The 13173-nt window shown below is 45.6% G+C and overlaps 1 protein-coding gene across 8 annotated transcripts in view; it reads right to left on the minus strand.

Moving 5' to 3' along the window:
- Nucleotides 1-13173, minus strand: part of chb (chromosome bows) — a 230035-nt gene that overhangs the window by 47607 nt on the left and 169255 nt on the right. For all 8 annotated transcript variants that reach the window (XM_065432085.2, XM_065432083.1, XM_065432088.1 and 5 more), the window contains 3 exons: nt 11436-11599; nt 9280-9358; nt 7817-7963 (listed from right to left, as the gene is read on the minus strand). In XM_065432085.2, coding sequence (XP_065288157.1) covers nt 7817-7963; nt 9280-9358; nt 11436-11599 — 390 coding nt within the window. The remainder of the gene's footprint in view (nt 1-7816; nt 7964-9279; nt 9359-11435; nt 11600-13173) is intronic.

A 13173-nucleotide genomic window follows, 5' to 3' on the forward strand; every position in this document is an offset into this window, starting at 1 on the left:
CTAGCCATTGAGCAACCACGGCGGGTTTGCAGATATTACTGTAAAATATTAAAGGCCAAAAAGAAATAAGAGTGCCTTGTCTGTTGCAGATAGTATTGTAAAATATTAAAGGCCAGCTGACTCAGATAACTACTGATTGATCGATTGGATTTAGTGTTCCAAAGCAACACTGCTGCTACAAAGGACACCATAGTGGGGTGGCTCCAAATTGATTTAGTTCTATACCATGCACCTGAATCTAACCACCTAAGATTTTTTGCTTTTTGCCCCATTAATATGTGGCTGCCGCAGCCAGAAATTGAACCTGCGACCCTGAGCTCAACACCAGAACACCATAGAAACTGAGCCACCACGACAAGTGTCAGCTCGATACTAATGTGCAACATAGGCATTGCAAATGTATTCCTGTATGCTTTTGCAGTGGTTTTATTTCTAGTGGTTGGTACTTGCAAACATTTTCTATTATTTTTCTTTGTAAAAATGTAAAGTTATGACTTCCTGAAGAAATGACATTCAACTGTTACACCGCTTGTTTGAAATGTTAAGAGCTTGAAATTTTTAAGGTAATGTAGTGTAAATATCTTTACTGGTAATGTTTAATGAGCAGAAACAGATCAGTACCTGTGTAATAGTTGCTAGCACAAGTTATTAGCTAGTATGTGCTGAAGAACATTATTGCTTCAAAGAACTTGTTGCAATTGCGGTATTCACGTCCATCTGTGCTCAGTACGTCTGACTTGATGGAAATCTTGAGAAAGTAACTGCATTGAGCAGAAAAGGTCCACATAACTGTTTTACCACAGCTAAGCATACAGCACTTGTGGGTGGGCAGGTAAGTATAAAACCTCGTTAAACCGCACCCGCTTAAAACAGTTTCATTTTAGGAGTAGTAAAGTCAAATCCTGACTCAGCGGCCACTGAACATAATGAGTTTTGTATCTGCATAAACCATACCAGCTTATTGTATACATATCAGTTAACACGCAGTTTTCCACTTTTCGAAGCGAAATCACGGCGGTGTCAAGAATGGCGAGCCGCTGAGCAGGATTGCCACCTTGCCACCCGATTACGACAAGGGGTGCAGGACGCGCACCTCTCCCTCTCCGTCGCTGCAGCTGCGAGGCGTTCAAAGAAGCGACCTTTGCGCTGGAATCCGCCGCCTTCCTCCAGCCCCTTCGACATTGTGACGGAACTGGTTCGGTGCGTGAACAATGATTCCGGAGTTCCCCAACGCGGAGCTGATTTGACACGCATGGACAAACTGCCGTGGGGACGACGTATTTTGGTGCGTCTCACGTTTTGGCGTGGCACGGAACAACGAGCGACCCTCGATCGGCGTCGATAGTTCCCGGAACGGCACCCTGACAACGTCGTCGTCGGACATCAGAGCGCGGTTGCCTTTGTGTATGTAAACTGGTCTGCAGAGCAGCGGCGCGTTGGTGATGAGTAAACGAACAGTCGCCGCGTCGTAGGACCGGCGGATCGAGTGTATAAAAACTGTGGTTGTGCGAATGCTGAGAACACTTCTCTTGAGCAGTCATGTTAGACTGAGTCACTTCTCTCATGCAGTCCTGTTGGACTAATACTCTTTTTCTCAAGCAGTCATGTTAGACTGATTTAGTTTCTGTAAATAAACCCTTTTCCTCGTTCTCGATGAGAAACAGTTCTTCACTTCATCAACGATCTCAGCGTAAATAAGTTGGACGACGGCATGGGCCAGCTACCTTCGAATTCATGCCGTACTCCAATCTTGGCAAAGGACCACGGACGATGGGATTGAGCCCCCAATCCTGACAACTGGCTGACAGCGGTGAGATGGACTTTGCGACATGGTGCTGTATCTGCGGTGAGTGCTTGGTTTTTGCTTTGACTCTCTAGGCTTCATTTTGTGGTTGTTCTGTTTAGAACAGTAGGGAAGCTAGATTGTTGTGTGTTAGCTAGGTTGTGTTTTACTAGCTAGATTTAGAGAGCAGAATCAAGGCAGTAAAGCAGCAGTCATGGAGTTAAGGACACTGCTGAGAGACGAGTTGTTGATTGTTGGTGAGGAACTGGGCCTAGATGTACGTAAGGAAATGCTAAAATCAGAATTATTGCATATCATTTCCGAACAGGCCAGTGAGGAAGAAGTTGAACTGGGGTTTGAACTTCTGAAAAAGAGAGAAGAACGAGAGAGAAAAGAAAGGGAGGAACGCGATAAAGATCGCGAGTTAAGAAAAATGCAACTTGAACTTGAAAGCAAACGTTTGGAGTTGTCTCAAGGAAGTGAAGGCGCTCTGGGACGATCAAGTGAGGCAGAATCATACCGCATGGACAGGCTATTAAAGCCATTTGAGGTCGGGACCGACATAGGCTTGTTCCTAAGCAATTTTGAAAGGACTTGCGAAAAGATGAACTTCGGCCCGAGTACATGGCCACAGCGGTTGCTGTCTATGTTGCCGTGTGAGGCAGCGGAAGTAATCGCCAGACTGAGTGTGCAGGATGCATATGATTATGAAAAAGTTAAGGCTAGTCTCCTGAAGAAATACCGCCTTTCAGCCGAAGCTTTTCGGCAAAGGTTTAGGAGCACAGGCAAGAAAGATAGCGAGGGCTATCCGGAGTTTGCATATAGCTTAAAGGCCAACCTAGTCGAGTGGCTTAAAAGCGCGGAAGCGTACGACAGCAGAGACATGATCATTGAATGCATGTGTCTAGAGCAGTTTTACAAAACCATCCCCCAAGCTGTGAAACTGTGGGTGCAAGACAGAGGTAATGTAAACACTGTGAAAAGGGCGGCTGAATTAGCCGAAGAGTACGCAACCCGTAGAAAGTTGAACGCCGAGGAGGGAAACTGGGACGGTCGAAATGGACCGCGGAAACCATTTCCGTTCAAAAAGGGTGCGCAAACTAGACGATCCGAGCCTGTAGACATGGCGGAAAAGCCCGCAGAAAAGAGCGAGGAGAAACTTAACGGAGAAACCGCACAAAAAGAACAGAAAAGAAAATTCGAATCTGTTAGACCAATTCGCTGTTACAAATGCCACAAACTGGGACATATAGCTGTAAACTGCGAGAAGTCTAGCGTAGTTTTTTCCTACGTGGAGGAAAAAGATGAGAATATGGAACTTTTAAGTCCATATCTCCACGACCTGCAAGTTAACGGAAAACCATGCCGAGTGCTAAGAGACAGTGCCGCCACGCTGGACATTGTCCACCCGTCTTACGTGATGGTAGATGACTTCACCGGAGAAGTAGCATGGACAAAACAGGTTGTAGAAGAACACAGCGTGTGTCTGCCCATGGCCAAAGTCAAAATCAGTGGACCATTCGGGGAGCTAGAGACTGAGGCTGCAGTTTCCAAATTTTTGTCACTGCAGTATCCCTACATCTTTTCGAATCGTTCGAATCAGTTACTGCGTGACAGAGGGCTCAAACTGGGAGAGGGCATAGTACAGGCATTGACCAGAGGCCAAGCTCGTAAGATCGCGGCGCTTTCGGCTGAAAATGCTCAAGCTCCTCCAGCTGAAGCAGAAAAGGGGATAGCTTCAATACCCGAATCCGAGCTAGGCCCGGGGGACAAAAGAACAGTTGAGGAGAGCCTGCCAGTTGACCAGCTCAATGAGAGCGTAGCACTAGAGTGTCAGAGCTCTAGCCTGCAGGAAGAGCAAGCAGACGCGCTCACAAGCGAGACAGGGTCGTTATTATCACCGGCCTCAAAGAACTTTGATCAACCCTTACGCGTGGATAGAGAGTCACTGGCAGCTGAGCAAAAGAATGATGAGAGCTTAGCTAAATTACGTGACACAGCTAAAGAAGGCATTGCTAGGCGCAACGTAACGATACATGAGAGAGGAGGATTGTTGTATCGGCATTACAGAGATCGAAAGGGTAGGATTTTAGATCAGTTAGTCATACCTACTAAGTATAGGGAGGACCTTTTGAGTCTTTGTCATGGAAATGGGTGGTCCGGCCACCTAGGCATAAACAAATCAAAGGAAAGATTGCTTATGGAATACTACTGGCCTGGCTGTTTCAAAGATGTAGAAAACTTTGTAAGATCATGCGACGCCTGCCAGCGTTCTGGTAAACCAGGAGAGACTTGGAAAGCTCCACTGAAGGTAGTGCCCTTAATAACAGAGCCTTTCAGACGACTTGTAATAGACACGGTAGGGCCTCTTCCAAAAACAAAATCAGGCTACAGGTACTTGTTTACCATGCTGTGTCCGGCTACCAAGTTTCCAGAAGCAATCCCTTTGAAAGAGCTCAGCTTCACCGAAGTAGTAGACGCGCTTTTGACAGTGTTTGCACGAGTTGGGTTTCCAGCCGAAATTCAGGCAGATCAAGGGTCAGTATTCACGAGCGCACTGACTTCCACATTCTTGCAAAAGTGCGGGGTAAAGTTAATACACAGTTCCGTCTATCACCCTCAGTCAAACAGTGTAGAGAGGTGGCATTCGGTGCTTAAGCGAGTTTTGCGTGCGCTCTGTTACGAGCACAAGGAGGACTGGGAGAACTGTCTGCCGGCAACTTTGTTTGCTTTGCGAACGGTTCCACATGAAGCGACAGGGTTCTCACCAGCAGAACTAGTGTATGAGAGGACACTCCGTTCTCCACTGAGAATGTTAAGAGAGATGTGGGAGGAAAGAGGGGAGAGTCCAACAGTGGTTGAATACGTGCTAAATTTACTGGAACGGCTAAGCGCCACCCAAGAACTAGTCGGAAAGAACCTGGCAATAGCTCAAAAGAACGCCAAAGTCTTTTACGACAAGAATGCGAGGCTTCGTACGTTTAAAGTCGACTTAACGATGAAAGCGGAAAAGTGTAGGTTTGGTTGTTCGCAGGTTACTTATCTGGGTCATGTTGTCGGTCAGGACATGAGACGGCCGGCTGAGCTGAAAATAGCTACGATTGGAGAATTTTCTCAGCCGCGCACGAAAACGGACCTTCGTTCATTTTTGGGACTTGTGGGGTACTATCAACGGTACATTCAGAATTACTCGCAATTGGCAAGTCCATTAACAGACGCCCTCCGAAAGGGAGCACCGAGTAACGTACACTGGGATAAGGACAAAGAGAACGCTTTCCAAAGTTTGAAAACGCTATTGGTTTCTCGCCCTTTGCTTCGCGCGCCAGACTACACAAAGGAATTCATAGTTCAATGCGACGCAAGCGACAGAGGTATGGGCGTGGTACTTAGTCAAGTCGGCGACGATAACGAGGAGCATCCTATCCTCTACGCCAGCCGTAAACTAAATGTAAGAGAGGAAGCCTACAGCGCTTCAGAGAAGGAATGCGCTTGTTGGGTTTGGGCTGCCCAGAAGTTGTCGTGTTACTTGTACGGAGCGAAGTTCATCTTCGAGACCGACCACTGTCCTCTGACGTGGCTCAATCAAATGTCACACAAAAACGGCCGCTTGCTCCGATGGAGCCTCACTCTCCAAGAGTACAACTTCTCCGTTAGATATAAGAAGGGAAAGTTGCATAGCAATGCGGATGGTTTGAGCAGGCTAATTTGAATTCTGCGTTTGAGGGTCCCGCCTAAATTTTGGGGTTACTAGTGTTAGCTTTTCTTTAGGCGAAGAAAATCCCCTCTCATTCAGCAGAATTCCCTCCATTAATTGCTGAATTTGTCAGCAGGAATTTGCTTCAGAAATTGGCATAGTGAAATGTAGCATTTTTTTTTGTTTCTGCACTTATGTTGTTGTTTTTTTGAAGCCTAGAGAGTCTAAAGTGATAGCCAATGCACGCCATCTCGGCGCAGAGCCGTGTTGTGGGGTTCATTTTGCAGTTGCCTGTCCTTGTTGGATGTTTTGGGGCGGTGACATCAATGCACAAGTGGTCGCTGCGAGCCAAGACATCAATCCCCCCCTGACCAGCAGCCGTTCTCTTCCTGCCTAGCGGTTGTCAGCGCTAGACAGTCGAGATTTTTCGGGCCATGGAGGCACTGTCAAGAATGGCGAGCCGCTGAGCAGGATTGCCACCTTGCCACCCGATTACGACAAGGGGTGCAAGACGCGCACCTCTCCCTCTCCGTCGCTGCAGCTGCGAGGCGTTCAAAGAAGCGACCTTTGCGCTGGAATCCGCCGCCTTCCTCCAGCCCCTTCGACATTGTGACGGAACTGGTTCGGTGCGTGAACAATGATTCCGGAGTTCCCCAACGCGGAGCTGATTTGACACGCATGGACAAACTGCCGTGGGGACGACGTATTTTGGTGCGTCTCACGTTTTGGCGTGGCACGGAACAACGAGCGACCCTCGATCGGCGTCGATAGTTCCCGGAACGGCACCCTGACAACGTCGTCGTCGGACATCAGAGCGCGGTTGCCTTTGTGTACGTAAACTGGTCTGCAGAGCAGCGGCGCGTTGGTGATGAGTAAACGAACAGTCGCCGCGTCGTAGGACCGGCGGATCAAGTGTATAAAAACTGTGGTTGTGCGAATGCTGAGAACACTTCTCTTGAGCAGTCATGTTAGACTGAGTCACTTCTCTCATGCAGTCCTGTTGGACTAATACTCTTTTTCTCAAGCAGTCATGTTAGACTGATTTAGTTTCTGTAAATAAACCCTTTTCCTCGTTCTCGATGAGAAACAGTTCTTCACTTCATCAACGATCTCAGCGTAAATAAGTTGGACGACGGCATGGGCCAGGTACCTTCGAATTCATGCCGTACTCCAATCTTGGCAAAGGACCACGGACGATGGGATTGAGCCCCCAATCCTGACAGCGGTACGTCGGCCCGGGAAAGCAACCAGCCTCAGAAATTCGATTGGTGAAGCCACATCAACATCAACGTCATTTCGGGGCCTTCCCAGAGTCTGAGAGCGTTTAGGCCCATGTAGTGGTGTCGTTTGAACTAGGACAAAAACCGGGTGCTCAGCATATAAGAAAAATTGGACATTGTTCGTGCTATCGAAAGTCGCACGAAGAAGTTGGTGCTGGCCCGTGAGAGCGATCTACCGTTCACTACAGTGTGTGGCATTCGGAATGCGAAGAAGTTGCTCGGCAGTGCTGCTGCGACCACGAAAATTTGGCGGCTACGAGGTTCGACTTTTCACAATCGTTGCCTCTGTTATTGCCAAAGTGTCACCTAACAACAGTGGCAGATCATGTGCATTACGTCAGCCTCATGCAGGTGTTTACTGAGAAGGGGCTGGCGGAAAAGCCAGCTAGTAGCTTAGGCGAGTTTGAGGCCGCTGCCGTCACTGCTAGCCCACCGCAGCATCAAACAAAGATAACCGACTTTTGTCTGCATGTTTTGCGCTCTTTCATCACACTCTCTCGTAGTTCTATTTTTGACAGGTAAGTGGACGACCTCACGTCATTTTGGTTAAGCAGTACTATCACTTAGTACATACTTTTTCCGAGCTCCGGCCAACTACGCTTTAACATGGTTTCACTGTATACTGAGTGTCGCATAAGTAGGAGTATAAATAGGAGCACATGTTTAGCTCTTCCGTGAAAAGTGCTCACTGATTTCCATGTTCAAGTCTTGTACAAATGAAGCATTCTGCAGTGTGTTCAGTTTATTGCCATGTTTGCAAACATTGAGTGTTTTGTTACAATTGCCAAATTGGTCGTATATGGCGGAACCATTAAAGAATGATTATACGGCAGTTACACGGTGGTGTAAGCAGTTACTTCTCCGAAACACGCCTTTCACCATAGTGGTGAAAGATGGTTCCACCACTTGATTGTGTATTGACTACCAAGGTAGACACGTCTGCGTACACCATTTTTTTCAAGTTGCATAACACCTCTCTACGAAATTCCAGAGAATTTCACTGGTGTTCTAAGTATTTCTTGTGCAAGTAAAGAGAATCCACAGGTATGAAACACTGACCCTCTTAAGTTCAGGACTCTTCTGATCACGTATCCAGGAGAAGATCTTAGCAACCATGGAGTGTGTCTCTGGAGTGTTGACCAGCAAGTCCCCAGAGTCCATTGCTTGGAGCAGAGACATCAAATACCGCAGAATTGTTATCTTGACCTGAGAAGAGAGGCGACAAGGAAGGGCTTAGCAACAGATTAAAATGTCCTGTCCAACTTGTGCTATCTGTGTAAAAAAAAATGCCAGAGATATTTTATACACCAACTAGGGAAAATTAGAATCCTGCACCAGAGTAGCACATATAGTAAGTGGCAAACTGGAATGCACATATGTGTTAAAGCAACAGAGCCCCTTATTTTTCAAACTGTAATTGACCAACACTTGATGAGACAACCAGCATTGATTTTTGTTTAAGGTGTACTCATATGCCTGAACAACACCCTCAAGTGGAAGAGATGACATCTTAGCTGATGAAAAACCAAAGGTCGAAACCTGAGAGAGGTGGGGGGAGGGGCTGTTACTTTAGTACATGTGAGTATGCTTATCAGTGCTTTTGCAGAAAGACTGTTAAAGGGAGTTCTGCAATGGTCTTTATGCAGTGACAGTGAAAGCTTTCGAAGGCTGGTGTGTGGTGGTGTGGTTGGAATCAAATGTCAATCACAGAACAGCCATCAATGCAGCCAATGTCACAGCCTCGAATTTGCTTTGAAAATGCAACTATAGATTTTTATATAATAAAAGTTACCTTGCATATACGTCACTCAAATAGGCAACTTCTTTGCATGTTTTATTTTAGCAATAATACAGAGCTTTTGTTTCTAGTGCCATGTTTCACCTGCTCCATGTTGGAGATCAGCTAGGAGGGGTACAAATTCACAAACATTTTGTGGGTATTGCATCTAGACCTTTTGGCTAACGTTAACTTTAGCATCTGCTCTTATGAGTATGCGTATGCGTATGCACCGTTTACAAAAAATTTATTTTACAGGCAAAATGCACATTTCCATACAAAGCTTGGATACAGTGAAGCATATGAAAAGGCTTGGGTATAATAAAGGAACTGGACTGGATGTAGCGAAGCATTTGCAAAGTCTTGGGTGGAATTGGTGCTACGGCAAAACAGACCCCCAGAAATTTCTGAAGAGTGTGAGAACTTCCTTATACAGCTTCACCGTCTTTGACGTACAAGTTGCTGGAGTTAGTATACGTTTGTGAAAGCTTTCTTTTCCTAACAACTTTAAAGAGAGTGCTAACTGCCCACTTTGTTCTCACCGATATTTCAGAAGATTCATTTTGTTTGCATATCACTTTTTTGCTAACACATTTCATGGTAAAGCACTCATCCATGCATCCAAGGCAAAATATGAATTTAAAGTTCGATCCACTAATGCAGATAGTGCAAAGTGCACTGTGGCAAACTGTCAGAATTTAACATTCGTAAAAGTTAAAGACGAAGTAAAAGAAGTGGAACCAACCTTGATGTTAGGAGTCTGTGTTGGATCAGTGATGTACCTCACTACTGCCTGAAATTGTTCGCCATGGGGAAAGCACTCTCTGTGCATGGAGGATGAAAAGAAACAAACAAATGAGCAATGCAAAGTTGGTGTGAAATGTCCACTTTGCTTGAAATGCCATGAAATGCCAACTTTGCAACTTTGGTTAATGTCTGACAAGCATATTTTTGAGCAATGCAATATGCTTTACAACAAAGGTAAACATGTAGCACATTTACCTCAACATAATTCCTTTGTGACTTTTGTTTTACTACGACTTCTATGTAAAAAATTTTTATGGCATACGGCTGCAGATGCAAAGCCCTGCACTAAGGTAAAAACACAGCGTTGCATCAGAATGAAACAAGTGTCTCAAGTCCCATTTAGCATTTGAATGAAGTTCCACATAACAGAAAGCAAACCGAACATTTGCAATGTAGCCAAACCTCTATATATCGAAGACTGATGTGTAGAATTATTGCGTATACTTTCTATAGCAACTGGAAAATCACATGCATTTTTAAATTTTTATTTCGGGGTCGGACATAAAACGGATATATTGAACTCTGTCACCCCAGACTCCGTGTGCTCTGTTGACAGGTGCTGAGCTTTATCGCAACATCCTCGAAGACAGCGGTGGCATGACAGACGTTCCCGACTGCTGCGTACTATACCTACACACATCGATCGCGCCGAGGGTGCCATTTAATAGCGACGTATGCATGTAGCGGCTTGGCTAGTTTGAAGACGTCGACGACACATTGCACAACGTTGGCATTGCATTTGTCGCACTGACCTCGGTGCCGCACTCTGTGCCTGCTGCGGCTCGCGAGGACTGGCAATTTGCATCCACAAAGATGCATGACAGTGTGCGCTCATTCTGCTCACTCAGACGCCTTGGCAGACGCCACTTAATACTTTTTTGGTATTGACAGAGTTTCAAAATGCTTCGATTGACGGGCGTGGAGATCGCAGCAGAAGTAACGGCCAAACGAAGATGCTGCTGAGGTTGATCTCGCAAGCGCTGATGTTGCCTCGCTCCCGACTTGAACTGAGGCTGTAGCTGCTTTGGCCCTACTACGCCACTACTGCAGTGCAATAGAAGGCACCGGCTTATCGCTTGTGGATTGTTAAGACTATGTTGAGGACACCGTGCTTAAGCACGCGATTGCCAATAAGAAGCAGGCTACATTGCCGCAGTACTTTCAGCCAAATAAATACTTTGTGTGAAGCTTCAAGTGAGTATTTACTGCGGCATGATTGGGGTGCAATCTGGAATCGTTGTGCAAACCACGCGTTCTGTTGCGCTGCGTGCGATTGGCCTAGGGCACGCCGACTTCGTGCAACTGACGAAGTCGCCGCGGCCTAGGCCAATTGTGCGCGGCCCATTGAATGTGCGCTCTGAACGATTCCCGATCGTGCCCTTGGTTCATTAATTGATTTGCAGAAGTTCTTTTAAGGGTTCTTTACGCGATTTTATATATCAAATTCTGGCTAAATCAAAAGCTTTCGCATCACCGCGCTGTTCGATATATAGAGGTTCGGCTGTAATACCTTGAATATCTTGAAATGAGTGCAACTCGAAATGGCCAGGAAAACTAGTTGCACAAGAGGAACATTCCTTGTGTGGTAAATTCTACTTGACACATTCTGGTAATGTACAGGGCTGTCTACTGTTGTTGAAAACACCTACCTAATAGGAATTCAGTCTGATATGCATGAGTGACATGCAGACATGCTTGACACACAAAGGCAAGAACTTCCTAAAGCTTCGTAATGTTTTCTGAATCAGTTTACGAAAGCCTTGCAATATTATTCGAAGTGTTGATAAATGTGATAACTACATTATGGAATAACAAACAGTATAGAAGTTGAACATTTAATAAAATCTTGCCAAGCTTTTTGCCACTAAAGCACTCCGGAAATTTTTTCTGAAGAAGTAGCTAGAAACCTGAACGCATAAATTATCATGGCCCACCAACACATACAATGTAACAACAATGACTATCTTTTCCTTGAGAAGCTGCTTCAAGGAAAAGGTTCTTTTATAACCTGAATAAAATACGGCAAGTGCGAAAGCAAAATCTGAAGCACAAATAAGGCAAAAGACAAACAAGGGCAGTTAACTGCATTATTACCGAATTATGGAGAGGATCTTCTGTATCTTTGTTTGCAGCGAGCTTAAAAGGTCGGTTCCCGTCTTGATGAAGAGACGGGTCAGCAGAACATACAGCCAGCTATGCAAATCCGCACTATGAACATGGATCAGCTCCCCCAAGGCTTCCAAGAACAGTGTGAACACCTGGTACAAGAGTGAAGAGCATCTTGTATTTCTGTGAACACAACCTGCTGTAGGTTGAATTATTTGCAAGGCAATAGCAATTAACACCTAAACAAAAATGTCGCACGTACCATGGTATGTTTAACGGTACTCAAAAATGATGAGAAAGCAGTGAACTAATATAAATCATTGCTAGCTAGTGCCACATACCTTCAGACCATGGTGAATTAAAATTAGGGGTGTTTGTTAAAAGGGCAAACGGAGCATTACAAGTGAACAAGTCTCTTGGCATGCACAGGGCACCTCAGAGAAGGTGAATTATTGTTGTATAGTCTGTAAAGCATGGCTACACAAGTGACGTAGCCTGCTCCGCTACGCAAGTTCTCATGTATCATGCCCCCCCCACTTTAAAACATGCCATACTTTCACTACAATTTTATATTTATTTGGGCGCAGTTGAAATTTTGAAATTTTCTAAAAATATTCAAAAAACGTGCATTTACAAATAGTCACTATTCGATTCGTTGTTCGAAAGTTTCGAATAATTGCACACTCCTAATTAAAATATTGTACCTACAAGAGGAGAAAGCTTCATTTTTTATACGTATGGTATAACATTGTAAAAGATTTAACCAATATGAACGACATAATCAACACCTAAATGACTATTGCAGCATAGATGAAAGTTGGAATCTTACTTGCTGTGCACGTAAAGTAGCTCTCATATATGATGTGATAAAACTATTAAAATGCGGATAGCTCGTCAGCCTATTAAGGGTAATGGGGTTGGGGAATCGGGAGATGTCGACAGGGCCAGCTATATACTAAGAAATGCTCCCCCGCACGGTTACATCATGCAGGGAACGCCGGATTCTGCAGCAAGCGGCAAAGGCATACAGCACATGCAGGACACTGCTGGCCTCTGCTGAGGAATGGATCCACTCTTCGTAGCTGATCACTCGCCTTGGTGCTTTCATCAGAGGGCTGCGTATTTGGGGCACTTGCACAGCGAGTGCCTGGTGGTAGCCGCAGCTGCCGATTTGCACACTGGGCAACCTGTTTGTATTGGCGGTAGCTGTTCCGCAGTGTTATTTGGTCTTCTTTCCTTATGTGCATGCCAGCGCACAAGTGCATCTGGCTTAAAAGGCTGCTCACCAGGCCCCATTGCAAATTTTGGTTATACGCTGGAAGTTGTTACGTGCCCTCTAGGAAGCGTTCTGCCGCAAAAATTTTTCAAATCGGCTCATTAATAGCCGAGAGCAATATTTCAGTGCCATGAACCCATGATTTCAGCAGGCGGGCTCCACTGCCAAGTGAGACACTCTCCATGCGCACCGTCTAGCCTCTGCAAGCGAAATCCCTACCCTGTGTTCGATACTGGCCCCCGAGGATCGCGTGATGCGTAGGTCACGGGCCCTGCCTTGATTTTTTTTTCTCGTTTTTTTTCTTTCCTTTTTTAATTTTTGTGCGGTGCTGTGCTCTTCCGCTGACGGCATTGCGCACCAGCTGTTGGGATTGTGTTGTTTCGCACAGCGCACGATTTTGCGCGCTGTGCAGGACACATGACTAGCTTTATAATTCAGTGCTACACGAAT

Source organism: Dermacentor albipictus, chromosome 4 (genome assembly GCF_038994185.2).
Source record: "Dermacentor albipictus isolate Rhodes 1998 colony chromosome 4, USDA_Dalb.pri_finalv2, whole genome shotgun sequence".
Taxonomy (NCBI): domain Eukaryota; kingdom Metazoa; phylum Arthropoda; class Arachnida; order Ixodida; family Ixodidae; genus Dermacentor; species Dermacentor albipictus.